General features: G+C 36.4%; 1 protein-coding gene across 1 annotated transcript in view; it reads left to right on the top strand.

Annotated features, from left to right (window-relative positions):
• Nucleotides 1-27,673, top strand: part of DCC (DCC netrin 1 receptor) — a 619,636-nt gene that overhangs the window by 425,994 nt on the left and 165,969 nt on the right. The window contains exons 12-13 of the mRNA XM_072952215.1: nucleotides 14,152-14,293; nucleotides 22,496-22,606. Coding sequence (XP_072808316.1) covers nucleotides 14,152-14,293; nucleotides 22,496-22,606 — 253 coding nt within the window. The remainder of the gene's footprint in view (nucleotides 1-14,151; nucleotides 14,294-22,495; nucleotides 22,607-27,673) is intronic.

Below are 27,673 nucleotides of genomic sequence, written 5' to 3'. Positions count from 1 at the left end.
CAGTATCATCAAATCTATCTCTGGAAAGGACTATGCTCTTCATGGAAAGTGTTTTAGGTAGGTATGCCTCTTACATCACCAGGCTTGGAACACAATAGGTATTTGGAATGTTTAATATATAAATTAGTTAAGTAATATATGTAAATAATAGCAAGATTTGCTTTGTGCATTAATCCAAAGAGGAACCTCTTCTGTCTGCTGCTATAATCCACATATTAGGCTACATGAGAATTTTCAAGTATAGATTGGAATAAGGGAAAGAAACCCAACTTTGAAATTTTAACTCAAAAAAAAAATCTCTCTTCTAGAAAATGAGAATGTGTTTAGGCTGTGTATTTGAGAAGTGCTCTGAAAATCCAAGCAAATACTGTATTCTTCCAAAGTAATAGAAGTGAAAAACATAAGGACTGCTATTTTGTTATTTTATCTAGTTGTATGGTGTGTCATTTGTGAAAACATTGTGTATCACATTGCTTTTAATCCAGCAGCTCTGTTGACACCTGGACATTTAGAGTTTGGATGTAAAGTGTAAATAGTAAATTATATTTGGTCTGCCTTCTGGCATTACCTGAAGATTGAAATTGAGAATAATTCTATTTACTTTATCCTTGGAAGTAATATTTCTCAGGCTTTCATTTACAACAAGAGAGCACCAGAAAACACTTGTGATTCTAGAAGCGACCAGCTGTTAATAGGAGTTATGTGAATCTGACCTGTAATCTCACCTGACATTTGGAACTCAAATATTTTCCCTTTTTTCTCCAACACAATTAAAATATTTAGTCTCACTTCATCTTATGAGACATAAATAGCTATGTAAGTACTCTGTAATTACTGTACATTGTAACAAATGACCTCATAAATACATTGTAATGTCCCATGTAATTACATGGTAAGTCGTGTCTTTGAGATGGCTGTTCTGAGATTGAAAGCCTGCTGGTTTCAGAGATTAATTATTTAGGGCCTAATTTGACAGTTTGCTTAAAGATATGCCTCTATTAAATAGCTGTGTCTGCATTTAAAAAAATGTTTCATACTAACATTTTATTTCCTTATTTATTATAACGTAGCTGTATATGTTTATCCCTAAATATTTGGTACATGTAAAAGCAAAAAAGGCTTGTTCTGTACAGGGTGAGACTGATTTGCAGTCGTATTTCTTCCATCACACATTAGATAGAAATTTTTTTGAGACAATAATTTTAAAGTTTCTGGTTTTATTACCCTAAAGAAGATTTTTGAGTGTATAGTGTTGTAAAAATTATGATTTTTGTTCTTTTATTGAGCAATGTACAACCTTTAATGTTTCATTTTTTAGAGACCAAGTTGGTATATATCATGATCAGTTTAGCATGACTGCATTATTGCAATACCCTGAATTCCTAGTAGTGATTCTTGATAAATGCGTTTTATCCCATACGTGAAAGAATTTTCATATGGCACAAATCAGTATTTAAACTCTTATCTCTTTGCCTCAGGATGCTTAAATACCTGGAGAAATCAGTTATCCTGAAGTTACCTCATTCAACTTACTGCTCAAATAGTATCTTGGTTTCTATATTCTAAGTCAAAAAAGAAACGGGAAATAAGTGGACACTACATTTTCTGCCTTAAATTATATATTGGCCTATTTTCTTGTGCCTTTCAAGGGTGTGATTTTACATCTAACTCCCCTGATGTATATGTATCCCGGCTTTCTTTAACTCTGGTTCCTGCATCAAGGCTATTACATTGCTTTTAGTAGTTTTATTTAGTAAAAATGAATAGTCTGAGAAAGGATCTAGTGATCTGAAAGAGTTAATGATCCTCCTAAACATCTAGCTTACTTCCATGGAATGACTTAGGCGCGGGAGAAGAAAGTCTGTTGATACTGACGAATTCTGAAATGTATTACTCGTAAGATCGCTCTATCATGAACTCTGGGGAACAACAAAATTGCTTTGTTGTAATGGAATTTTGTCACAATGTGAATACCTCCCAGAAATTACATTCCCAGCTTCCAGGACCTAAAAGAAAACAGGCCTGGCTACTAGGTTATGCATAGCAAATTATCATCTGAAAAAAAAAATACTATTTTAAATCTAGGAGTTTACAAAAAGAAGATGCTAGGTACACAGCAAATCTACCTCTGCCTCTTTCTGTTTTTCTGCATTTGAGGATGATTTTCTTGCTTCCTTCAGGAGTCTGTAGCTAATTTTATTTAGTTGGCTAAGAAAGCCTAGCTTGCAGGAAAGATTGATTGATCTTTATTTTTCTTTCAGTAATAGAGACCATACATAGTTACATATCTGAGAATCAACTCCCAACAAAGGTTCGATAATCAATGGAGAAAGTGCTGTTTCTGTGACTTACTCATCAGTATGGAAAAAATCTGCCGTAAAGCAATCAATCCCCTCTTCACCACTGAATGGTTTTTAGGTGGCAAAGAAAGTTGTTTTCCAGAAAAGTGTGATCTAGTTGTTGCGATCAGATAGGTGATTTTGAAGGTAATTCAGACTCATTGAGAACCAGTCATTCATTTATTTATTTTTATGTTTTCAATACCTAATCATGTGAGGCCAAAATGATCTGAGACTCAATCTGTTAAAAAAATTGCTCAGTTTTTAGTGTCCTTTTGTGTAATTCAAAAACAGGAGTACATTCTACCATAACTACTGCTAATAATAATAATTATTATTACTATAAACTTAAAAATGATGATAAGAGTAAAACTTTGGATTTTGGAGGCTTTTCAAGTTCCTAAGCCCCTTCTCATAGATCACCTCTCAACAACTAGGTGGTAGGTAGGGAAGATCCTGTGATGTGTGATGGCGGCAGTTAGATAGAGGATTCCTTACGTCACTTAGCAAATTAATGAAAAGCTGAGAGTGGAACAGTGCGCTTCCTCTCACCCATCTTATTATACTTACTGAGTAGCTTTTATTTGCAGAACACCATTCTCTCTTTTTCTAAACAGTAATTCAAAACTGCCTGCTAGACAGAACATCTAATAAGATATTCTAAGCACTAGCTTTAAGAATTCAGGAGATCCTAGTGTATTTCCGTGCACCTGTGCCTGGCATTTGAGCTTTACTTAACATTTGGAGACAAGTCTTAAAGAGGTGACTAGTATTTTTTGCATGGAATGGGCATGCAAGTTTGGGACCAGTGGTGAATTAACCACACCACTGGAAAAGACTCTACAGGTCATCCTAACCTGGTATCCACTCCTCTCCTAATAGAACTCTGAGTCTCTTCTTCAAATAACTCAAGAAATACTTCAAAAATGTTACTTGGAAAGATTGCAAAATAGTAGCCTACCAGACTGCTAAATTGTCAGTATACATGGGCTGCCCTTGGTCGTGGACAGTGATGGATTGAGGGTCTCACAGTAGAGGTTTGGAAACATGTTTGACCTTGAGTTACTGGTTCAAAGCCCCTATGATGCTAAAATGATGTAGATTAAGTAAATTATTGCCTTCCCCTTTCCCCCTTGGACTTGTGAAGTTTGAGATCTCAGAATTTGATTAAAGGCGTAAAAGTTGGTAGCATGTCAGTTTCCCAGCATCAGTTTAAATTTAGCCCAGTTTACCTTCGCTAAGAAATATAAAAATGGGACTTAATAGAAATGGATCATATTCCAGATGATGTTTCTCATTGTTTGTGAATTTTAGAATCTGATATGTGCTGATTATATAGTCCTGAAGAAGACAGATCATGGGATGAATTGGTATGGCTTTCAGGGCCAGTGTCACGAGGTCTGTGCTCCTAAACCAAAAGGAGTGAGTATCCCCAGGGACACTCCTTCAGGATAGGGCTATCCCTCCAGTAAGACTGGTCACAGTATCCAGACAAATTCAAAGGTAGATGGCGGCTGTGCCTGGTGGGTGGTGGGTGGGTGGTGTCAGAAAGCACTGATGAGACATTTTAGGTGGTGGCCAGTAGGTCTGGGCAGTTGAGAGTATGAAAACAGGTCGCACACCTAGATTCAGAGAGGCAAGTAAATGTTTTCAGGGAAGTCGGCCAGCCTCTGACAGGTTCCCGAAGGAGACACTAGCTGCTGGAGGACTCAGTCCAGGATGCCTTGGGTATCTTGCATGAGCCGAGCAGATTAACAAGGCAAAGGGACATTCACAAAAAAAAGCATGATGGCGTCCCTACCAGAGAAACCCAGTTACTAAAACTTGAGACCCAAATCAAAGTTAATAGGCGGTATTTTGTTTGAAGTTGAACAACTTGAAAAATTGTCACACTGAGGTTTAGTATATTACATAATCAGGGACAGGATTTTTCCCAACCAGGTCAAGTAGGGCTTAATTTCTAGATAGGAGTCCCACTGGCACCAGCCAGGAGGAGTAGGAGCCACCAGGGCAGAGATGAAGGGTAGACTATTTTACAACTAAATAAACATAATGGTGAAAATGTGTTTGTATTATTTCAGAGGCATTATGTAAGAGCGCTGTGGGTTAGCTTTCATTTTTTCTGAAAAACAAAGCAATGTACTTGACCGAATTTAAGACAGGTTCATAAAAATTGTATTTAAAATAAGGTATTACTCAATTTGTATATACCATACTTCTATCATTGCATAGATATTTAACTCAAACTTCATGTAGTACCAGCAGACTTCACTCTGGCACAGTGTCACACAAGGTATTTTTTAACATGGCTTTAGGTTATTTTGGATAACAGTTGCCTATGTGAACTCAAGAATGTCAATTTTAGTATGCTACCTAAACTTCTAACTTTACTTGTCACAGGAGATTGCATATTTATGATCATGAAGTAAAAAAATGTCAAATCTTCAAGAATAGTATATAACTGTAGGAAAAATATTCACAGACCTTTATAATACCTTATTGATATTTGATCAAATATATACTTGGTTAGTGCCATAAAGTATATAGGTTTATAAATTGGCAAAACCGTTTTTGGAAATTGCTCACACAATTATGTCCCTAATAGAGCTTAAAATACTGTTTTATTAGTTGATTAATTTCTATTCTATTTTAAAATTCAATTAGATATTTTCATCATCAATAGAAATATTTACTAGTTATTTGGATACATATCAAAGGTTAAATATTAAGTGCTGTTATTATATAAAATTTTAATAGTATTAAGATATAATTTAGTCTAAATGATAAAGTTTTAAAATGCCCTTCCCAATGTTAACTAGAATATTATCAATATGAGTAACCTTTGTTTCTCCATCCTCTCTGAATTGTCATTTATTGATGCTACCAGCAGGTCCTGTGAAATTTTTTTTGAGAGTGGATTATTTTTCAGACAACCTTATCCCAGTAAATGCATTATCATCTACCGAGTTGCTTATGCCAGAAACCTAGGGGTCATTCTTGATGACTTTTCCTCCTTTACACTTGACAGTCGATAAATCAGCAAGGGCTGTCAGGTCTACCTCCCAAAATACAAATTGCATGTCTTCACTTTTCTGCACTCCTCTGGTCTCCACCCTTTTCCTGAGATCTCTTCACTACCCATGCCTAAAGGTTCCACTGGCTATGACAAGAATGTGACTAATACTCTACAGAGTAAATTGCTCAATAAGTAATCATGGAAGAGAAGGAGTTTAAAAGTGTTACTAGGTAATTTCTCTCTCTCAGTGCTCCTTTTGATGGTACAGAAGAAAAATTGTTAGGTCAACACACAAATAAGTAGGTCCACATTCTGAGCATCTTTAGAGTATGTGGCTGGCCGGCCTGCCTGCCTTCCTTCCTTCCTTCCTTCCTTCCCTTGTTTACTTTTGCCTTTGTTTATTGTCTCCCTCCTTATCTCTTAAACTCTTGATCACTAGCTCTCTCTTTTTCTTTCCTCTCTTAAGGTGTTTACAATTTACTGCATAATTATTGTGCACTGGCACCTGGATGTAACATCTAAGCATGTTCCCACTGTCTTCTTTAATCCACACCACAATCCTTTGAGATAGGTACTGTTATTAGTTTATAATGCAGATGAGAAAACTTGGGCTCAAAGAGCTTAAGGGGCTCATTCTCTGATAAAGAAGGTGACTAACCTGGGTGTGAGCAGGGTGGCACGGGAGACAGGGGGATCAGTTAACCTAGCTAGGGCTATATTCTGGGCGTTGATAAATTACATTCTGAATTAGCGCAGTGACAGAGGGAATGTAAATGGGGGATGGATGGAGGATACAGTAACAGCAGGTTTTTTTAAGAAGTGCTGAGGGGCTTTCTTTAATAAAATCTGCAGAGCCTCATGAGTACTGAAAGCATATTTCTTTCTTCAAGAAACTTCACGTGAGATTCAACAAGTTGCCAGAAATACAGAACAGAAATAAGGGACAGAGTCTAAAACTGACTTTCAAGTAAGTTTCAGGATTCTTAGATTTCTGCTATGTTTCAGCCAAGCCTTTCTTATTTGCTACAAAGATCTTCTTTCAAATGGTGCCCTCCAGTTCCCTTTAATGGGAATGCTATCCAGATAAAACCGTTTGTAAAGAGACTCTCTACTACAGTAACTCTTAAGTGTTTGGACAGAGGCTGGTCTTCCCCTGCAGTTCACCCTAGAGAGAGTAAGGGAAGCTATCAGTGTGCAGTGGGATACGTGGAACTGAAAACAATGTTTATGAAATGCAGTTTAAAAAAAAAAAAATTGGGGCTGGATTGGCGGGCTTATCAATTATTTTTTTGTCTGTTTTCATATTTGTGTGCATCTCAAATGAAGGAAGAATAAAGGAGTGGATTAATGCAGGCCATGAGAAGGATAATAGCACATCACTGAATTGTACAGGGTTATTTATCTCAGACAATTTGGAAATAATGGCCAACAAGATCCTTTTTTTTTAAACCGGTAAGACTAACTGCTCTCCACCATGCTTATCTGTGAACAGATTCACTGTCGTGGTAACCAGAGGGGATGGAGGGGTTTGAAGATGCTAAGTTTTTCAGTTCTTCTTTTTATTTTTTAAATCTGGAAAAAAAATGTGAAATCAATCCTCAATTCAAGATGGAACACTGCACCAGTGAAAAGGATTAATTCCTCCCACTCAAGTAATGAAAGGACCAAAAGTCAGGTGACAGCTACTAGGATTGATTTTTCAGAAGTCAGAGGTCACGTGTTAAGTACTTTTAATAAAAACCATTACCAGGCTTGCCCGTGGAGACTGGGTTGTGACAGCTTTAGGTGGCTTGGGGAGGGGATGGACAGTGAAATCTGAGCTACTGAGCACTGACAGGTCTCATATAGAAGAGAGGATGCACGATACCACTGAAAAAAAAAGTTACTGAGCACTTCCACCTCCCTTCCCAATATAATATAATCTGGGACACCAGCCGTATCACCCACAGAAGAACCTACACAGAAAGAATTTGATCTTTGCAACCTGCTGCTGCTTGCTTGAAATCAGTGAGAAAGCGTTAAAGATGCTAATAAACTTAGCTGCTATCCACATATGAAGATGAATAAAAATGATGAAATTACTTCCAAAAATGAATAATAACCATTGAGGGCTTCACCTCCTGGTGTGTAGAGCACATAACTGATTCTATTAATTAATTGCTGCCAGGCATTGATATTAAGGTATTGGTCATGGGGGAATAATTTATGCAATCACTGAAAATCCTTAAATATGATAAAGAAAAATTAGTATCTGTCAAAAATTAAGTATTGTTCATGTAATCATTAGTATAATTAAAATTGCCAGGCTCATCAAGTGACTTAGAATCATTTGGTAGACATACTAAGCATAATTAAGATGTAGGTCATTTATAAGACTGTAACAGATCGCTCAGCAAAGCCATAGCAAAGCATTAACTTAAACTCATAAGGTTTTACCTTTTAGTCTAAGGTTTTATATCTTCATTTTTTGTTTGTTTGTTTTTTGTTTTTTGTTTTTTCTTTTTTCTTTTTCATTTTCTATTTGAATTTCATTTTGTCTTTAAAAAGCAAGCTTGCAGTCCTTAGAAAATGACCTTCTTGATTACCCAAGGGCTACTTATGGAAGGTCTATTGGATGCATTAAAAACTAATTATTTAAATTCAGTTTTATTCCTTTCAAGAATATTTTGTAGGAGAATTTAAGTGAGTTGAATTTCCAAGTAGAGGCTCCATGATTGTGTATTTTAGTCTGAAATAATAAGATGGACATTAGACTCTACAGTCAGATAGTCTTCCGGTGATGATGCAAGGCGACTTCTGCCCATTCATTTAAATCTGTGCCTCAGTTACCTCCCTTATAAAATTGCAAAATGGTGATGAAATCTACCGTGACTATCTTGAAGCACTGTGAAATAAAATTAGATGAGTAGTGGGGCATAAACGGAAGGTAGGACTATTCATCAAATCTGGTTTTCTTTACTAGTGTCTAAAGCGCTTGAGAGCAGAGAATATGTCCACGCTTGTGCACGTATGTGTGTGTGAAAGGGGAAGACGAAGTGGGTGATTGCGTGCATGGTTAGGGCTATCCTTTCTCTGGGTGCTGAGGACAATACATTGTTACTCTGTTCTTTAGTTTGTCTCCCAAAGAACTCAGCCAAATGCTTTTAATGAGCACATAGATCTAGCCATGTGTTTCCTTAGCATGGGCTAGAATACTGATTTTTTTTTTCAATCTGCTTTCTTATTACATAGTCCTCTATGTCCCATTTGCTCTAGCCACTAAGCGGTCACTTGATCTTTACTGGAAAAGGGTCTACATTGTCATGATACTTTGAACTTGCTCTTGGTATTCACTCTGTCTAAACTATCTCTTCTATTCCTTCCGTGAAGTCCCACTCACTCTGGAAGGGTGGGCTCCTTCTAAAGTCTTTCCTGACCACAGAATTAATCTCTGCCTCTGTTACATTTCTGTTGTATTTTCTGGGACTCTCTATTCTAGCATTTAGCACTTTGTTTTCATTATAAGTTTGTGTCTCTGTTTCCTCAGCCAAAATGAATATATATATATATATATATATATATATATATATATATATATATATATATATATATATATATATAAATAATCTGTTTGGGTCTTTCCATAGTCCCAAAGATAGTGCTTGTAACACAGCAGAGATGTACTTAATATGTTTTGAATAAATAATAACTGAATGAATTAGACTTTCAGCCTCTAGAACTCCCATGGGAGGAAATGTTAAATAGTAAAGGATGCCAGCTTGAAACTTGAATTACCTCAGTCTAGATCCTGCCTCGCTCACATACTGCAGCGTAGTTTCAAGTTCCTTCACCGTTCTGTGTCCCAGTTTACGTGACTGTACAGAGGGTGTACAACAGACTTTAACTCATTGGGTCATTTTGGGATAAACCACATAACTCATGTAGATATACAGGGTGCTTAGATCATTTCCAGGTCTAGAGGAGGTGCCAAAAAAGTGTTTAACAATTATTAATAAGAGTGGCAGTTAGTTTTCCACATTTAAAGGGCAGTGAGGGTGAAGTAAATTATTTAAGTAGTGCCCTATGCTTTCAAGTATATTCTAACAATTTAAATAATCAGATTAGTTTTATTTAGTAGCTAAGTTCCTCTAAAAATACTTAAATATGTTGGTTGTATAATAATATTTGGTCCTTATTACTTGTAGAATATATTTTTGCAAATTCATTTACCTGTTAAAATTTATCTGTAACCCGAAATTGATACCCAGAGTGTCTTTACAGTCGTTTGCAGACCTGCCCACATACAAGCAGTGTCCAGGAGCACATGTTCCCAGCAGAGGCTGAGCAAGAGAAGCACTGTCTTCTTATTTCATTTCTCATATTGTAACCAAGTGTCCCTTTTGTGATCAAATAAATGCCACTTTTTTTTTTTTTGCATGGTTTTTGCTTTCCGTTGGTGATTTTGCAGTTTAAAATGGTCCCATATATAGTGCTGAAGTGCCATCTTGTGTTCCTAAGTGCAAGAGGGCTGCGATGTGCCACACGGTGAAAATACATGTGTCAGATGGGCTTCATTCAGACATGCATTGCAAGGCTGTTGGCCATGAGTTCAATGTTAATCAATCATCGATGATATTAAATAAGGTGTCTTTGAACAGGAACGTGTAGAAAACAAGGTTACATACTGATGAGTTGACAAAAATATTCTTAGGTTCTCAAAAGAACCTAAACCTATAGTTTTCCTGAAAGTAATATTACAATATTCCCGAATTCAGTGTTTGCAGTACCTTTCTAGAAAGTTAAGTACTGCAGATGATGAGAATTGGCCATAGTTAGCAAGTTCTTTGAAATTTTTTTAAGTGCTGAGTGAGTAATGGTGACTTTAGATGATTCTTAAAGTCATTTTACTGGAAATTGATCATTTGTAGAGAGCTAGCCAGTTTGTAGCAGATCTGGAAGAAGGGTCTCAAACTCCCGTCTCCCTGGGAAATACTGCTGTGCCTCTGCTATCCCCACATAATTGAACTTATGCCGGAGGGGTTCTGGGGTTGCGGGCCAAGGGCTCAGAAATCCACTCCTTGACGTTGTGTTCAGCCTCCTTCTGATGGTCATTTGTTTCTCCGTTTTTCTCAAAAGAACAGATTTGTGTTTATTTTAAAAATTAATTCAAAATTTCACCAGATTATTACATGCACGTTAGTTTTTAAAAGTGAAATAGTACCAGTTAGGCTCATGACAAAACCAGTAGACTCTTCCCTGCCCCTCCTCAAAGCTTGCTCCCATTCCCTTTAGACTCCCATGTCATTGCCTTTAGCTGTTACTTCTTTTCTGGCGTGTGTCTTTGTGTTTCTCAGCGATGTGCTTTTCGTGTCCCTTAATTCTCTAATGTAATTCACCAGCTGTAGTTATCATTTCCTGATTTATTTCTGTATCAGGATTTAACACTCTGGCACAATTCCATCTTCATTTCTCTTCCCCAGTCCACTTCTTTTTCTCTTCCTCCTCCTCTTCCTCTTCCTCATTTTCCTTCTATTCCTTCTTCTTTGGTTGATATGTAATTAATTAAAGTGAACTGCACAAATCTTAAGTGTTTGCTTCTGTTGTATTAGTTTGTTACGACTACCATAACCAATTCCACCAACTAGGTGGCTTAGATAACAGGTACTCATTGTCTCATGGTCCTGAAGGCTAGAAGGCCAAGATCAAGGTGATGGCAGTCATTTCTTCTGAGTCCTCTCTCCTTGACTTACAGATGGCTGTCTTCTTCCAGCATCTTCACATAGTCTTCCTCAGTGTGTCTCTTTCTTAATTTCCTTATAAAAACACCAGTCATATTGAATCTGGGCTTATACTAATGACCCCATCTAACATTAATTACCTCTTTTAAAATCCTATCTCCAAATACAGTGACATTCTGAATTACAGGGGATTAGGATATCAACATATGAATTTGGGAGTTAGTGGAGAGGGAAGAAATCCAGCCCATAACAATGTAGTCTGACAATTGTATCCATCCACGTAACAAACATGCACTAAAATGCAGAACATTTTATTACTCTAGACAGCCTTCTTAAACCCATACCCAATCCATCCTCCAGTGCAGTTTCCATAGGCAACTACCTTTCTGATTTATGTTACTATTGAATAATCAGTGGATTTATATAGAATGTATCTTTCAGGTCTGATATCTTGTCAAATCCGATCTCATGTTGCAGTTTTCCTCACTGTCTTCCCGAGACGCCATATCTCTCATTCTATTTTGAATTCTCTGTTGCATTTCAAATCTTTTCCTTTCTCAGTTTGCACTCTCATTTTCCTGGAGCATACCCTTACTAGCCTCCTGATAAAGGAAACATAGATATCTTAGAGATGATTTATATCTGAAATATCCCTATACTTGTACTTACACAAGCATATATTCTTATACTTGTGTTATATTTTCTTTGACATCATAATTTATTTGACTAGACAGCAAATTCTAGGTTTAAATGTTGTCTTCTCACTTCAGATGTTACTGTTGAGAAATCTGATGCTATTCTTACTCCTAATCATTTTTTATGTGACCTTTTTTTTCTTCATTCTGGAAGCTTTCAGAGCCTCCCTACCACATGAGGCTCTAGTGTTTCATAGTAATACAATTTAATGTGGTCATTTTTTAGTTTATTATCTTAGATATTCATTAATCTCTTTCAGAATACCGCCTCAGATCTTCCCAGGTCAGCAAGGCTTTTATTGGGGAGGAAGATTTCTTTTTGCTTTTTGTTTTGGTTTGTTTTATTTTTGCTAATTTCTGCCTTTTATTTTTCCTTCTTTCCCATTCTCTTATCTTACTAATTAGGTATTGAAAATTATGGACTAAACAACTAATTTCTTATCTTTTCTCTCCAAATTCCTGTAGTTGTCTCCACCCCCTCAGAATTTTGGAAGATTTCTGTTAATTTATCTTCCAGTTTATCTCTTAAATATTTAATGCATGCAACCAAATTGCAGTTGTCATAAGCTTTTAAAAATCTCTCATTCGTGTATTTTTATCCTTCTCATGGATGCAATGTCTTCTCTTAGCTTATTAAGGTGTTAATGACAGCTTTTTGGATTGTTTTCCTGCTGTATGCACTAGCGCTGTTTCCTTCAAGTGCCATTTTACTCTTAGCTATTTTTCCTCTGTATTTTATGCTAAACGCTTTCTTTTTTGATGTTTAATAGTCTTAAATTACCAGTTTACATAAAAATGAAGTACTAAAAGGATTATTACAAAATGCAAATTCTAGTGTGTGTGTGTCAGAGTTGTTAAATGGGGGCCTCACTGTTGCAGAATTGATCAAGGATGTGGCCGTTAATTTCTCTAGGGCCAAACTTTTAATTTCGTGTAGAGAACAAATTACCTGACGTTCTGTCTGGAAAGCGTGCACCTGGTTGCCGTTGTTACAGGTATCCGATGAATGAAGAAGACTTGAGTGTCTTATGTCATTGCTCTCATCCTTATTCTCTTCCGTGCCTGGTATCTCTGAATCTGTGGCTTCTCGGGAATGAAGCTCCCAGCTACTGCAAGGTCAGGGAGGGTTAGCAGACTCGTTTTACTGAGTGTGGTAGGACTTTCCACCCATCTTCTGTCTGAGAACCATGCCTTCGTCCTGCCTTCTAAGATACTTAGGAAGCAACAATTTCTAGTCTTACCTGTCGGAGCCAGCCAACAATCGATCAGGTCCAGAAATCTGTGCTGCAGGACTGAGAAAAGAAAGACAAGACTAAAAGGAAGACAAGACTAAAAGCTGGGGGAGAGGGTCTCACTCTAGCCCGCAAGACGCTAGGTCAAGAGTGGACCTCGTGTTTATTTCCAGCAGTTAATTTATATGCTTTTAACCCATAGGCAACAGTATCGTAGGTAACGGATTGTTTTTATGATCTCTTAACAATGTGTACTAAAATCAGTAACTTGTGCATAGTTACATACATCATTATTGTTTATATTTCTCATCAATCAAGACTAACCGTTCCCCATGAGCTAACATTATTGATTACTGTATTGTTCCTCTAGGCTAAGATTTGTGTATTGGTAACTCAGGTAATTGTCGCTAAGATCACTAACTTATGTAACTTGTGTATTGGTAACTCAGGTGATTGTTACTAAGATCACTAACTTGTGTGACCTGTATCTCTCTTTCCAGAAGCCCCTGTTCTTAATAACTCAATGGCATCAAGATGTTTTTCTGACTCCAAATGCACTTGCTGTTTTTCTAACAAAGGGGTGGCGGGACAGAGATTGTCTTTGCTCAGTCAGCCTTAGAGCCTGACGCCCCGCACTCTGGGAGTTTAGGCCCAGTTTCTGTGCTCGGCAGCCCTCAGGTCATGAGTGGCCCCCCTCACTTACCTGAATTTTTTTTTATGCTGATCACCTTGTTTTCATTAATATCTCTTAAGGAGGTATTTAGGTTTCATCTTTCCCCTTTGGCTCAGTCACAACACTTCCCTCAATTTGCACCTCCTAAAAATTTGTTGACATCTCTCATCCACTAGATTCCTATTTTCTCTGTTTCCTTATGGGTTTAAACTATTTAGAATATTTTACCTTCATTTTGGTGGCATTTGCAAAGGAGAGATGATGGCATGTAACCAATCAAATGAATTCTGTGTTTTTGTCAAAATCAGACAATAGGAACACTGTCAACTTGTAAGAATGGATTTAATCTGGTTTTAAGGGTCAGTCCCTAACACTTCTTACATCTGTTTTATTTGCTCTTAGGTTCGGATCAATTCCTTGACCCCATCCTGTTGTCCTTCCTTTCTCCAAAGATTTTATTTACATCTGTTATTTTACAGAGTATCAAAGTAAGCTGGCTGCCCCCTCCACCAGGAACACAAAATGGATTTATTACCGGCTATAAAATTCGACACAGAAAGACGACCCGTAGGGGCGAGATGGAAACACTGGAGCCAAACAACCTCTGGTACCTGTTCACAGGTCAGTGTTCACATGGTGTAGGCTTGGAAGTGTTAAATGCTTTAGCAATAAAAATATACTCTCACGCCAGAGGAACATTCCTTTTTTTTTCCTGGTAGGTGACATTTACTGGTCTGAACATGAATAGCTTTTATGTTTCTAATTTGATATTCCCTGTATTACTTTTGCTATGGATTTTGCTTCTGGATCATCACCTTAATTAATATACCTTTGAATTTTTATCCATATTAGTTTCTTAGTATTGCTGACTCAACAATCAAAATCAAAAAGTTATTTGACAGTTTTTGTTGTCAAGTAACTTTTAACTTTTTAATAACTTTTAAAAGTCATGTAATCAAATGCTTGTAAGTTTAAATCACTTTGTGTGCCCTTACCCCAATCTCCAGCAGTGAGGATGAGGTTGGAAAATGGAGAGAGAGAGGGTTGGTTTGGAGAATAAAAAGAACACCTAATCTACTTTCCATAAATATGAAAGTAAATTTTACTTATGTAGAATATTGGTAGAGCTCATAGAGGGTCAGATTTCTCTCTGAAAACTGGATCCAGGTTCTGTGCAGTATTTAGAGAATTTTTTTTAATTTTATAGGAAATAATCATATATTTCCTTGAACTCTTGGAACTATTAACCCATGGTAAACAGACTGAGGCAGCCTTTCAAGTTAATGCCTTTAGAGTGTAAGCCCAGGAAAGCAGGAGTGAGAGAACAAGACAGCACAGAAAACAAACTAATGATTACTAAAAGGGAAAGTGGGGTTTAAATTAGGAGTTTGGCATTAGCAGATACAGAGCTACTACATACAAGATGGGTAAACAACAAGGTGTACTATATAGCACAGAGAACGATATTCAATAGCTTATACTAACCTATAGTGAAAAAGAATATATATATATGTATGTATGTATGACCAAGTTACTATGCCATACACCAGAAATTAACACAACATTGTAAGTCAACTATACCTCAATTAAAAAAAAAAGAGGCTTACTTCACTTAGAATGACATTATTGTAGAACAGATAAACAAGATTACACTGTATAGCACAGGGAAATATACACAAAATGTTATGATAAATCACAGAGAAAAAAATGTGACAATGAGTGTGTATATGTCCATGAATGATTGAAAAATTGTGCTGAACACTGGAATTTGACACAACACTGTAAAATGATTATGAATCAATAAAAATGTAAAAAAAAAAGAGGGAACAAAGGAAGTGAGCCAAAGAGGAAAAGAAATCAAATAATGATGGCATATTAATGAATTGGCCACAAGTTTAGAACAAACCCAGAGCTTGCTTGGCCTTGGCCGGTGGGTAACACTAGAGAAACTACATGAACTACTGTGTCTCAGAGTGAGTGGCTGGGTAAGAAATGTGAGCAGTCTCTCTCTTGTCTATCATTGATCAAAGCAAGTCGTCCACCAACAGGTTGTTAAGTTTTCTGTATCTCCAGACAACTGCTGTTGAGCCAGCAATTCTGATAAGTGTGCAAACATGGACTTCTCTCCTTGCCCATCAGCACTGTACATGGTGAGGGCTAGGTCCAGGGTAGCGGCAGCACTCTGGGCCGTAAAGCACCAAGAGGAGCATGAACTGTTGCTAAGGGTTTGGGAAGCAAAACCTATAGCAGTGGCTCATGATGAGGATTGGTGCATCCAGTAGAGCATATGTGTCATGGCACGTAAACTGGGTCCATGACAACATGCAAGCTAAAACTCATAACTTACAGATAATGGATAGAGGAAACTATCATCACAAATGAAAAAAAAAAAAAAAGGAAAGTAACTCATTACTTACTTTCTCTATATCAAATACTTGGTCAATTTCTGTTTGAAATTATAAAATACTCATACAATTTAAGCTACTTGCTCAGCTTACAGTATGAGACTTGATAGAAATTTGTTTTTTCCCCAAAGTATTTTTGCCTCTTATGCCTATAAAATGTTAATGTGATGGTGAGGGTGTATCCAAAACAGATTGCCTAAGAATCACATTATTTGTTTTATATTTGGACAAAATCTTCTAGGCAGGTATTGTCGAATCTAAGACAATGTTATGACACTATACCATACCGTTTTAAAAGCTTAAGAAAAGCCAAGAGCTTATGCCTTCTTCCCTGATAAAGTGATGGGAAGATAAAAATCATTGAAGTGAGGCATATGTGCTCATTAGAATATTTGATGCAACATGTACATAGTTTAAATGAAATCACCAGAATTTTTAAATCTTGCAGAAAAAATTTTAGCACAATTCCTAAGATTTAATATTTGAATAGAAGATGAAGCACTAAGAATAATTTAATCCAAGGCTTATATTTTAATAGATAAAAGTCTTGGAATCCCTGAAACATTTTTTATGGTTGTTTTTCCTTCTCAAATGAAAAATACTAAAAACATAAAATGAACCTCTTTTCTTGAAATAAAATAATTAGTTAAAATATGAGCATTCCAATAAAGAAACTAATAACTGGATATTCAATTTACAGAACTATAAATGGCCAAAAAGCATAATAAATTGTTCAGTCTCATTAGTAGAGAAATGGAAATTAAAACAAAGTGAGTTAGCATTTTTCTTTGATTAAAGTAATAAAGATAAAAATGAATGATGATACACTGTTTTGGAAAGTGTATGAGAGAAACATAAACTCTTATGTATTACTTATGGGACAAAAAGTTTCTAGAATCTTTTTGGAGATCAGTATGGAAATAAATGTTATATACAGGTGTATATGTGTGTGTGTATGTGTATTCATAAACGTATGATTCAAGTTTCCAAGTTCTAGGCATTTATTCTAATATGCAGACATATTTTTTGCAAAGTTTTTAACTATAAACATTTTCATTGGACTGTTGCGTTAATAGCAAATAAAAAGAAACAAAGACTCTTAAGTATCTAACTATAGGCAATTACCTAGAAAATTCATGCATAATCATATATGGAATACTGTATATCCATTGAAAATATTGTAATATAAACATATTAAGTTGCATGTTAAATATTAAAAACATGTTAAGTGAGGAATTCAGTTTTAAGTCAGTAGTACACGAGTCTGTATTTATAAACAACAACAACAACAAAAAGAATTGATAAGAAAATATTTAGAATATTATAGTCTAAATCCCACAATATTAATGGTGATTATTGCTTACTTTTGCAACAATTAAATATGTATTTTTAATTGCATAGGTAAAGTGAAAATCAAATAAAATGCTAAGACTCCTATGTCATATTATAATTTTTGGTTACCGAAATTCACAATTTCTTACTACTAACTCTAACTCTATGCCCATTGAACAGCTAAGAAGGGGCTGGTCTAGAAAATAAATGAGGATTGGTAGCCACACGGCCAAAAGAACTTACTGGTGTGAATTGCTTAGTATTTATGGGGTTTTTGGCAAATGGAATTTAACACATTCAGCTCCATAATATCAAACCAAGATTCTGACTCCCTAAATACACAAACTCTTGGGATTTTCTCTCTATGAGACATAAAATCATTTGAAACAATAACTATATAGAGCAGCAAGCGTTAGCCTTTCCACTAGCAAAGATGCTGTATTAGTCCTTGAAGGGTCGTAAGAAGTGACCAAAAATGTGGCAGCTTAAAACAATAGCGTTTTGTTTTTCTAGTTCAGGAGACACCAGGAATCTGAAATCAAGGTGTCTGGTTCCTTCTGGAGGTTCTGAGAGAAAAGCTGTCCCATGCTTGTCTCCTAAGCTCTGGGGGTTGCATCTCTCAGATCTCTGCCTCCATTTTTGCATCACTTCCTCTGTGTGTCTCCGTGCCCTCTCTCCTTCTAAGGACATCATTCATTGGATGTAGACTCCAAAGTCACCCAGGATGATTTCATCTCGGATCCTAAACTAATTTATATCTGTTAAGACCACATTTCCAAGAAAGGTTATATTTGGCTATTCCAAGTATACAGTGTTCTACTCATTCCAGATTCCTTTTACTACTTTTCCTCTCAGGGACAATCATTTCGAATTATATCCTCTAATAAACTTTATTTAGCCAAAAGTAAATAATAAATTCCTACACCTTTATTCATCTAAAATATATGTGACAGTTAGCACTTCTAATCAGCATAGGGACAGCCCATCTTCACACTCGGCTAATATCACATAGCAAAGTCAATGGCAAAGAAATAGGATGAATTAATTAGTTTGTTATTGAAATAGTACACAAATGCCCCTTCCCATCTTTATAGATTTGTAGGAATGTAGACCCCGAATTTGTTTTATTTTTTATTTATATATACTTTAATTGAAGTATAGTTGATTTATAGTATTGTGCTAGTTTCTGGTGTACAGCATAGTGATTGAGTTATATATGTGTGTATGTATATACATATATATATATATATTCCTTTTTTTATTCTTTTTCATTATAGTCTGTTACAAGATATTGAAGTAGTTCCCTGTGCTATACAGTAGGACTTTGTTGTTTATCTATTTTTATATATAGTAGTTTGTAGCTACAAGATCAGAACTCCCAATTTATCCCTCCCCATCCCCTTCCCTCCCTGGTAACTGTAAGTTTGTTTTCTATGTTTGTGAGTCTCTTTCTGTTTTGTGTCATTTTTTTGGTTTCCACATATAAATGATCTCATATGTGTTTCTTTTTCTTTCTGGCTTCCTTCACTTAATATAACAATCTCTCTAGGTCCGTCTATGTTGCTGGAAATGCATTGTTTCATTCTTTTTTATGGCTAAGTGTATTCCATTTGAACTCCAAATTTGAAACCTTTATTCATTGCTATTCCTTCTTTATTTCAGTAGTTAGAAAATGAATTTGGGGATGCAAACATAATTTGAGTAGTTAAATACTGTACCTGATACTTTACAAAAAAGTCACACAGACTCCATTTTTACTTTGACATAAAGAATTAAGAAGAACCAGAGAATAGAAAAACATGAAAAACCAGCTTTGCAAGGCTTCTTCCCTCCTCTCCCTTGCTCTGTGTCCCATCTTCAGTCATGTGTGTTGCCTTCCTAGATGTTGTGCAGGTGTCTTTAATGCTACAGAGCAGCAAGAGTAGACTGCCTGTGGTTGTGAGTTGTCCCCAGGGTATGTTTAGTAACTTATACACTTCAAGTAAGCAGAAGTAATTGATTTTCTATATGAATCTGTGGAATTTTCAAATGTACAGGATTTGACCCCATGTTTTCAATGTCCATAAAATACATGGCTGTATTGATTTGGCTGTTGGAAAATTGGAAATGCTAGAATGCTTCCTTTGGATGCTATAAATATTCAGGTGTAGAGACTCAAAAAATTTTATATTTCAATCTTCTGTTACACAGGTGTTTTTTGTTGTGTGTGTTTTTTTTACTAGGATAATGAGACATCTGCAATAACAAAGCAATTCAGTTATAACAAGGATTTTAAATCACTGCTATCAGCTTTATTGTGGGAACCCAAGTCAACTGAATTTTAAAGTGCTGTTTTTAATTTTTGAATGCTCTTCAGAGGAGATTGTTTGGAACTGAAGGGTCTTCTCAGGCTTCATGGCCAATATAAGAATAAACATAGTGGTAAACACCCATTGGTATATTATGGACTTAAAAATTGAAACAATAACACAGCAATTTTATAACAAGGTTACCATTAGGGGAATAAAGGGAAATTATATTGTTTGACTAAAAAATCATCACTTGACCGGAAGTTCTAATAAACTAGAAATAGAATTGAAGAATTAGAGTTTGAAGGCACTTATTATTTGGGATAGAAACAGGCAGAAGACCAATTGCTTTCAACAATAGAACTTTCTTATAGCTAAGAAAAGCACTGCTATCTACCATACTTCTTTTAGAATAAAGTTATACTTAGAAGAAGCCAGGTGCATGCTCGCACGTGCACATGCACACACACACACACACACACACACACACGCATGCACGCACACACACACATGTTAAAGAGTGAACTGTAGGTCCATGACAACCAGTACAGGAACCACACAATTCCTGTCATCCAAAGCCCCTGTTTTACAGAAGAAGCAAATGATGTCTGAAGAATGACATTGCTGAAATACACCACTAGTGAAGGGGACAGTTCCAACTGGATCACAGACATTCTGATTCCTAGTTGCGTGCTCTTTGTACTCTACCATGTTGTCATCTGACTTTATTGTGAGTGACTCTGGCTATTGTATGAATCTGTAAAAGATCCTTGATATTAAACATAATTTTAGCATATGTAACAATTGGGTAACAGTGACTTTGACAGTAGATACTGTGCTGAGAACAGTATGGAGGGTCCTCAAAAAGTTAAAAATAGAACCGCCAGTGAGCTGGCAATACCACTTCGGGGTACACACCCAAAAGAACTGAAACCAGGATCTCGAGGAGAAAGCTGCACCCCACATTCATTGCAGCATTATCCCCAATAGCCAGGGTAGAGGAATAACACATATGTCCACTGACAGACAAATGGACAAAGAAATTGTTGTAATTACATACAGTGGAATATTATTCAGCCTTAAAATTTAAAAAAAAAAAGCAGTTTTTCTATTTGCAACAACATGGACGGGCTGGGAGATGTTATACCGAAGTGAAATAAGTCACAGAAGGACAAATACTGCATGATTCCACTTACGCGAGGTATATAAAATAGTCAGACTCATAGTAACAGAAGAGAGTGGTGGTTACTAGGGGAAAAGAGGAGGGGAGAATGGGAAGTCGTTCAGTAGGCATAAAATGATGGTTATACAAGATGAATAAATTCTAGAGATGTGCTGTACAACATAGTGACAATACTGGATCTTGCACTTGTTTAAAAGGTACCACCTGCCAAGCGTTCTTACCTTTTTTTTTTTTTTTAAAAAAAAAGCAAGAGGACAAAATAGTCTTGGAGATGAAAGATAGCTTTATTACTTTGATCGTGGTGATATAATTGTGTGTGTGTGTGTGTGTGTGTGTATTTCCAGACTCATTAAAATGTATACATGAAAAATGTTCAACTTTTGGCATATTAAAAAAATTCAAAAAAAAAATCTGAAAAAAATCTCCATTAAGAAAAGGCTTTCACTAGAAGCCTTTTAAGAGGACAGCATTTTGTGTGGGTGATTTTATGAAATTGTCTTCTCTAATAGTACTAGTTATTTAAGGCAACTGCCCTTTGACACTAACAAGTCCATTCTAACCACCACTTAAAACACCGTCTCCTATTAGTAGTAACTTAGAATTCTCAGTACCAGGATTAATTTATCTTCTTGTGCAAAAAATATGTAAGTACATAACTTTGTACTTGATATAAGCATCCTTCCTCTCATAGTTTATTTGATTTATGAATTTTCCTTGGCGCCCAGCGTTTATGCCATTTCAAATTAATGGAAAAAACAAAGAGAGATGATATTTTAATTTTTGTCAATGTTGTTCAGCTCCTTGATTGGGGTTTAAGAACTTGTCACTTTAAACCGAGCCCTCAATGTGTCAAAAATCATATGGTCTTTTGACAAGTATCATTTGTTTTACAATAATTTGTCATGTTACTCAGCTACATTGAGATTTAGTTAAGTTATTTGCATTAAAAATTTCTACATATCACACTAATGATCCACGGGGTCTCTCTTGTCTACCTGTACTCTCTGCGTACTCTGAAATCAGCTCTGATGTCATTGCTGTGTACAATGATGTATGTCCAGGTTATCACAGATTATCACTCTTCATGCTCTCGTATGGAAGGTGAGGCAGAACTAAGTTTGCCTTGTGAAGTTTTCAAGATACCAAAGACCTAGTATTTTCTCCTGAAGTGCAGTGGCTTTGGATGTTTTCCTTCTTGGCTCAAAGAAAACATAATCCCTGACCTTGAGTGAATGATGGAACGTAAATTTTCAGATTGGCTGTTCTTGATTTATAGTCAGGCTTCTTCTGGACTGTGAGGAAAAATGATCCTTGCGATTTTTGATTATTTCTTCATCATTCATATTTTATATTTTGCATTTACCCTGAGGCTATTTTTAGGGATACATTTCTATAAACTGGAAAAAAAAATAAATGAGAATATATGGAAAATAATTTGATTTCTTGCTGTGATAGCCCGACCCTTTTGGCCAAAATAACAATAATTACCACAACAATCACGAAGGATGTAAAGCACATCTACTGTAGTTAACATTTTACAAAAACTTTTGAAACACACTAGAAATTCTTTTTATTCAATACCTTTTTTTTCCTTCTGTGGAAATTTCTTTCACAGGACTGGAGAAAGGAAGTCAGTATAGTTTTCAAGTGTCGGCCATGACAGTCAATGGCACTGGACCACCTTCCAACTGGTACACAGCAGAGACTCCAGAGAATGATCTAGATGGTAAGCCTTTTTTGCAATCATTGTCACTCTGATTTCTGTCTTCTTTGTTCCTTCAGCTTCAAAGGGTCCCTTAGGAAAAAATAATGATGCATTTCAACATTGGGGGTATTTATTCTTCTGTATCTTTAGATACAAAACAAAAACAAAAAAAACCCTGAATGAATATAGAGTCTTCAATGATGCCACGTAAATATGCATTAATTATGGTCTTCATAACAAATTACTTTTTTTTTCAAAATAATTTGAAATGGTATTTTTTTCTTTTTCTTTTATTTTGAGTAATTGACCTTAACCATTTTCCTCACAGGAATTGCTGCAATTTCTGATCATAATTATAAAATATAATTACTTTTCATAGCTTCTTTAGCTCTTTTATGATGCCTCTGCAAAATAGCAGTGTGTGTTTTTGACTTGCTGATGATGTGGTCATTAATATTTGGCATGTTACAACTTTTTTGTATAAAGGACAGTCTGCCTTATTTGCTTAATTGATAGTTGTCTGAAACTCTTGTGGATGAGATACTGAGCTTTGTAGAAAGTCACATATCAATACATTAAATATAAGCAAAATCTTCAAAATTATCAGATGAGAAATATTTCTTGAATGAAAAAGTATCATGATGAAATAAGAAAAGAAAATTCAAGAGAAAGGGGTAATGGACAGAAAAAAAGTCTAAATAATAGAAATTTACCCTAGGGGATTAGAGTTAGAATTGAAGGAAGTAGAAATTCATAAAAATGAGAGATGCTTGAAAAAAGAAGTAAGTTACGATCAGGAATCTTAAAGCTACGTCATCAAAACTGGGACCAAGAAAATGTGGCTTAAAGAATAAACACTTACGTACTGAACGTGTGACGACTCAGGATGGCTAGATAAATAACTGACAATAGAACCTCCCTATTCCTTCTCTTATAGACCTGAAAACAGTCAAGTCACCAGAAGGTGGAAATTCTATATCCCTTTCTTACCCTCTCCTTTTTCTCTCTCCCTCCCTTCTCCCCATCACCATTTCTCAATCTGTCTTCCCTCCCTCTTCCTTGAACTCCTCCTTTTCATCTTCTTCCTCCCTGATCTTTCCCTTCTTCTCTTTCTAAATAATTCACTGTCATTCATGATTTTCATATTGTCACAGATTTGGTTTTATAACATGATTACAGTGGCAGTAAAACAATCAACAAATGCTATTTCCACCATCATGATAATCACAGCCACGTGACAGCACGTTCATTCTCAAAGGATATTTATAGAAAATTTGCTAAACACCAGGCATTGTGCTTAGCTCTGAGGATATAATAATAAATGAGAAAGACATGATTGTTTTTTTCTTTGTGGGGCTTCGAAAGACAGGCATTCTAGGTGAACTCATAGGAAATTGCCTTTTTTACAGCACAAACCTGGTTGAATATTGGCAGTGTCTCATGGTTCAGCATATACGGATTGGATGGATATATGGATTGAAAAACAAAAAAAAATAGGAAGAGAGATAGATGGGCAAACAGACAGACGTATAGAAGACTTGAATTTAAAACGAGATGTGAAGGATGAACAGGAATGAACTATGCAAAAGATGACACAAGAAATTGAGGCGACGTAGAGGGCAAGGCAAGTGCAGGTTTGAAGTCAAGACAGATCAAGGTGCTGTGAGAGGCCTGGAATAAAGACCGTCAAGGCTGAAACACAGAGGTGGCATGTAATTAGTTTTGCAAGGCAGACAGGGTCTAAATCTGGCAAGACTAAATTAAGAATTTTGAACTTTGTCCTGAGAGTGTCATTAAAGCAATAACCTGCTTTATCCTAAGCAAGTCATGAAAAGGTTTTCTTATGTAAAATACTGACAATGTAGGTTTGCATTTTGAAGAGACTACTCTGGCTAAAGCACAAAAAATGTGTTAGAAGTCGGCGGACACAGGCCAACTCAGGACAGTCATCGAGGTAATATTAGATTTTATGATAAAATAAGTTGTGACTTATAAAATGTTGTTAAATTTGCCTTAGATAAGCTCAATCGAGAAGTTGTGGAGCTACACAAAGTCACATTTTGCCAAGCTTGTACCCTTCATTAATAGGTTAGGAAACCTTAATTCATGTATTCGTGTAATCAACATGTATTTCTTCTTGAAAGTCTTTTTACACCAGGCACTATTTTAGGTACTATGGGCAAAGCCATAAATAAAGTCCCTACTCTCAAAGAGTAAGATTGTTACTGAGATAGAGACAGATACTGATAAATGATGTGAAGAAAGTGAAGCGTGGTGGAAGGGATAGCAGGTGATCAGGAAGGATGACTTCATATGGGGGGGTTGAGCAGATCTCTCTGATTAGGCAAAATGTGAGCACAGACCTTGAGAAAGAGGGAGGCAGGCATGCAAACAGGCCAGACAAGAGCCATCAGTGCAGGAGGAATAGTAAGAACAGGCCTCCAGAGCCGGGAGCCCAGTAGGTGGCCAAGGGAGCCCAGGAGAGCTGGGCTGAAGGGATGAGGATGTGATCTGTCTTACCTAAAGTATGAAAGGATGCTTAGGACATGCCATATGAATACTTTGTGCTTTATTTTACTTGGGAAATAACGTTTAAAGTTTATTCATTTGTGTTTTACACCCTCTTCCATGCATATGAGGTATATATTATTCTCCTTCCTTTAAAGAAGAGCGACTTAAGCTAAGAACATTAAACTAACTTGATCGAGTCAGTCTGCGGGTAACTGTGGAGCTAAAACCCAAGACCAGGTTTGGTGAGTCAGGGTCCAGTTCTGGTTATCGAAGCAAAGCCTCCATGACCCTTGTGAACTGATCCAGTGATGATAAAAGACAGTGATTCAAGGCAAAAGATTCTAAGAAATGAGGTCATATCATTTACCCAAACTTAAGAGACTGTATCTCTTACTGGAAGGAGTGAAAATAAATGGAGTGGAGGTGCCGAAGTTCCCATAAAATACCCAGGATGAATGAGGCTCTCCACTTGACTTATGAGCCCCTCTTGTTAAGTGACTCACATTGTAAGTGGAACCAAAATGTAAAAAGCACAGCTCTTGGGATAGCACAAAACTTCATTTAAGTGCATTCTCTTCATATCCATGTGATCTGAATATAATCCAATGCACACATCGATTTTAATCAAGAACCTCTATGCTGAGCTCATGAACGGAGTCTTAATAAATGATATTTAGTTGGATGTTTGAACTTTCCATGTTTTTAGCTTAATACCATCCCTCTTCTGCATGCAGCCTTTTTCCGTACTTTTTTCCTTATTTAAGTATTGATTAAGAACCCACAGTGTGCCGAGTAACAGGGAGTATAAACGTGAGAGAAATAGGAAGAACTCTCTTCAGGCAGTAACAGATAATGGCTGCACTATTGGAAAGACTTCATGAAAACGAAGAGCACTTACACTAGAAACTCCAGGGAAAGGGGACTGACAGCTAAGATTACAGGGAAGGTGGACGTTCTTCAAAACAAACACCTTGAGAAAAACTATTTTTGCCACTATTAGTTCAGAATGTACCCTCACTCATCCAAATGTGACTCCTTAACCAGCCAATTATTTTAACACATTTCAACACATTTCAAATATTGTCTCTGGTCTCATTCTTCCAATTCTTTAAAAAACAACAACAAAAAAAAATTGAATGGAGGCACTGGGGATTGAACCCAGGACCACATGCATGCTAAGCACACACTCTACCACTGAGCTCTACCCTCCCCCTCTAGCATTTCTTCATTTGGATTATAATTGCTTAGACAGTTCTTGTCCTTGACCGTAATACACACATTAGCAGTCTGATAAAAGGTAAATAAAAAATGAATAGAAGAAAGCTGGTGCAGTTCATATTCCTTGCACATAGTGCTGTTATAGTATATGATTTGAGATTGTTCGTTCACCTGCACAACATAATGGAAACTGATAGTCATTTCAGGGCATTTGACTACATAAACGTGGAACAAGACGTGCTTCACTTGCTTTGTAGGCATTGTTTTTACTTGCGGTAAGAAATTAATAGGACCGAACATATTCAGTCCCAAGGGTTTCTCAATTTCTTAAGCTGTGCTTTCACCCAGCTACATCCTGAATCTGATTTGGATTCCTCTTCCTTCCTCCTGTTTTTCTTCTTTTGACTGCATCATTCAGATATGAAAAAGTGTAACCCTTGATGGGAATGAATAGTTGGAGAAACGGACGAGCTCAGGAGTGGTCACTAGGAGCATCAAAACAACATTCAGCCCGATGGCTTGCTCTTTTTCTATATATAAACACAGAAATAATATAGAACCTAGTCTGTATAGAACAGAATACATATATACATAGATTGAAGCTAAAGATGTTTTAAGTATTCATCCCATTTTGACTTACTCATGTAAATCTTTAAAGTATAAGATTTAAATGACTTCCACCAAAGCTTTCGTGGGTAACATTGGAGAACCTTGAGTCCTAAGCATTCCAAAGTCAGATTTCAAAAGTCAGATTTCCATTAGAATTGCTTTCATTTCCCTTAAGCTTATGAATAAGGAGGAAGCAGTCCTTTTGGAGCACCACGTGGAAAGACATGTTCTTTGCTGTAGCCGAAGAAATCTGCATTGGAAGGAAGCACAGTGTTAGCCCTCTTAAGTGAGTACTGTGTCTCTTTCCCCCTTTCTTTAGACTCTCCTTATGAACTCCAAAGGGTCATTAGGGTGGTAATTCTGAACCTTGCAGGTCAACTAAACAGAAGCAGTGGTATGTGCAGGGAACTGAAAACAAAGAAATTCCCTTTCCTTCTGTGACTTCTGTCGTCTCTCTTGCCTTCTCTGTTTGACTTAAGCCCTGTGAAGGTCAGCAGTAACTTGGAGAAACACTCCAGTTCCCTATGGATCCCCCTTTTCATTAGGATGTTTTGTTAAAGTAATTATAGAGCCAAACCTCACTGTTTGTTTATGGTTCCCTGAAAGCATGTTTGCTATTACTAACAGCTGGGAAGTTTTAAAATATTTATATTGTGCCTCAAAATTTCAGCTTAAGAAGAAAACACAAAATCATTAGAATTCCCCAAAGTTCTTATGTAAATGTCTTGCATAAGGATATGAGAGAATTTA

This window comes from Vicugna pacos, chromosome 30 (assembly GCF_048564905.1).
Source record: "Vicugna pacos chromosome 30, VicPac4, whole genome shotgun sequence".
Taxonomy (NCBI): domain Eukaryota; kingdom Metazoa; phylum Chordata; class Mammalia; order Artiodactyla; family Camelidae; genus Vicugna; species Vicugna pacos.
Note: the sequence above shows the minus strand (reverse complement) of the source record. Positions and strands in the feature narration are given on the sequence as shown.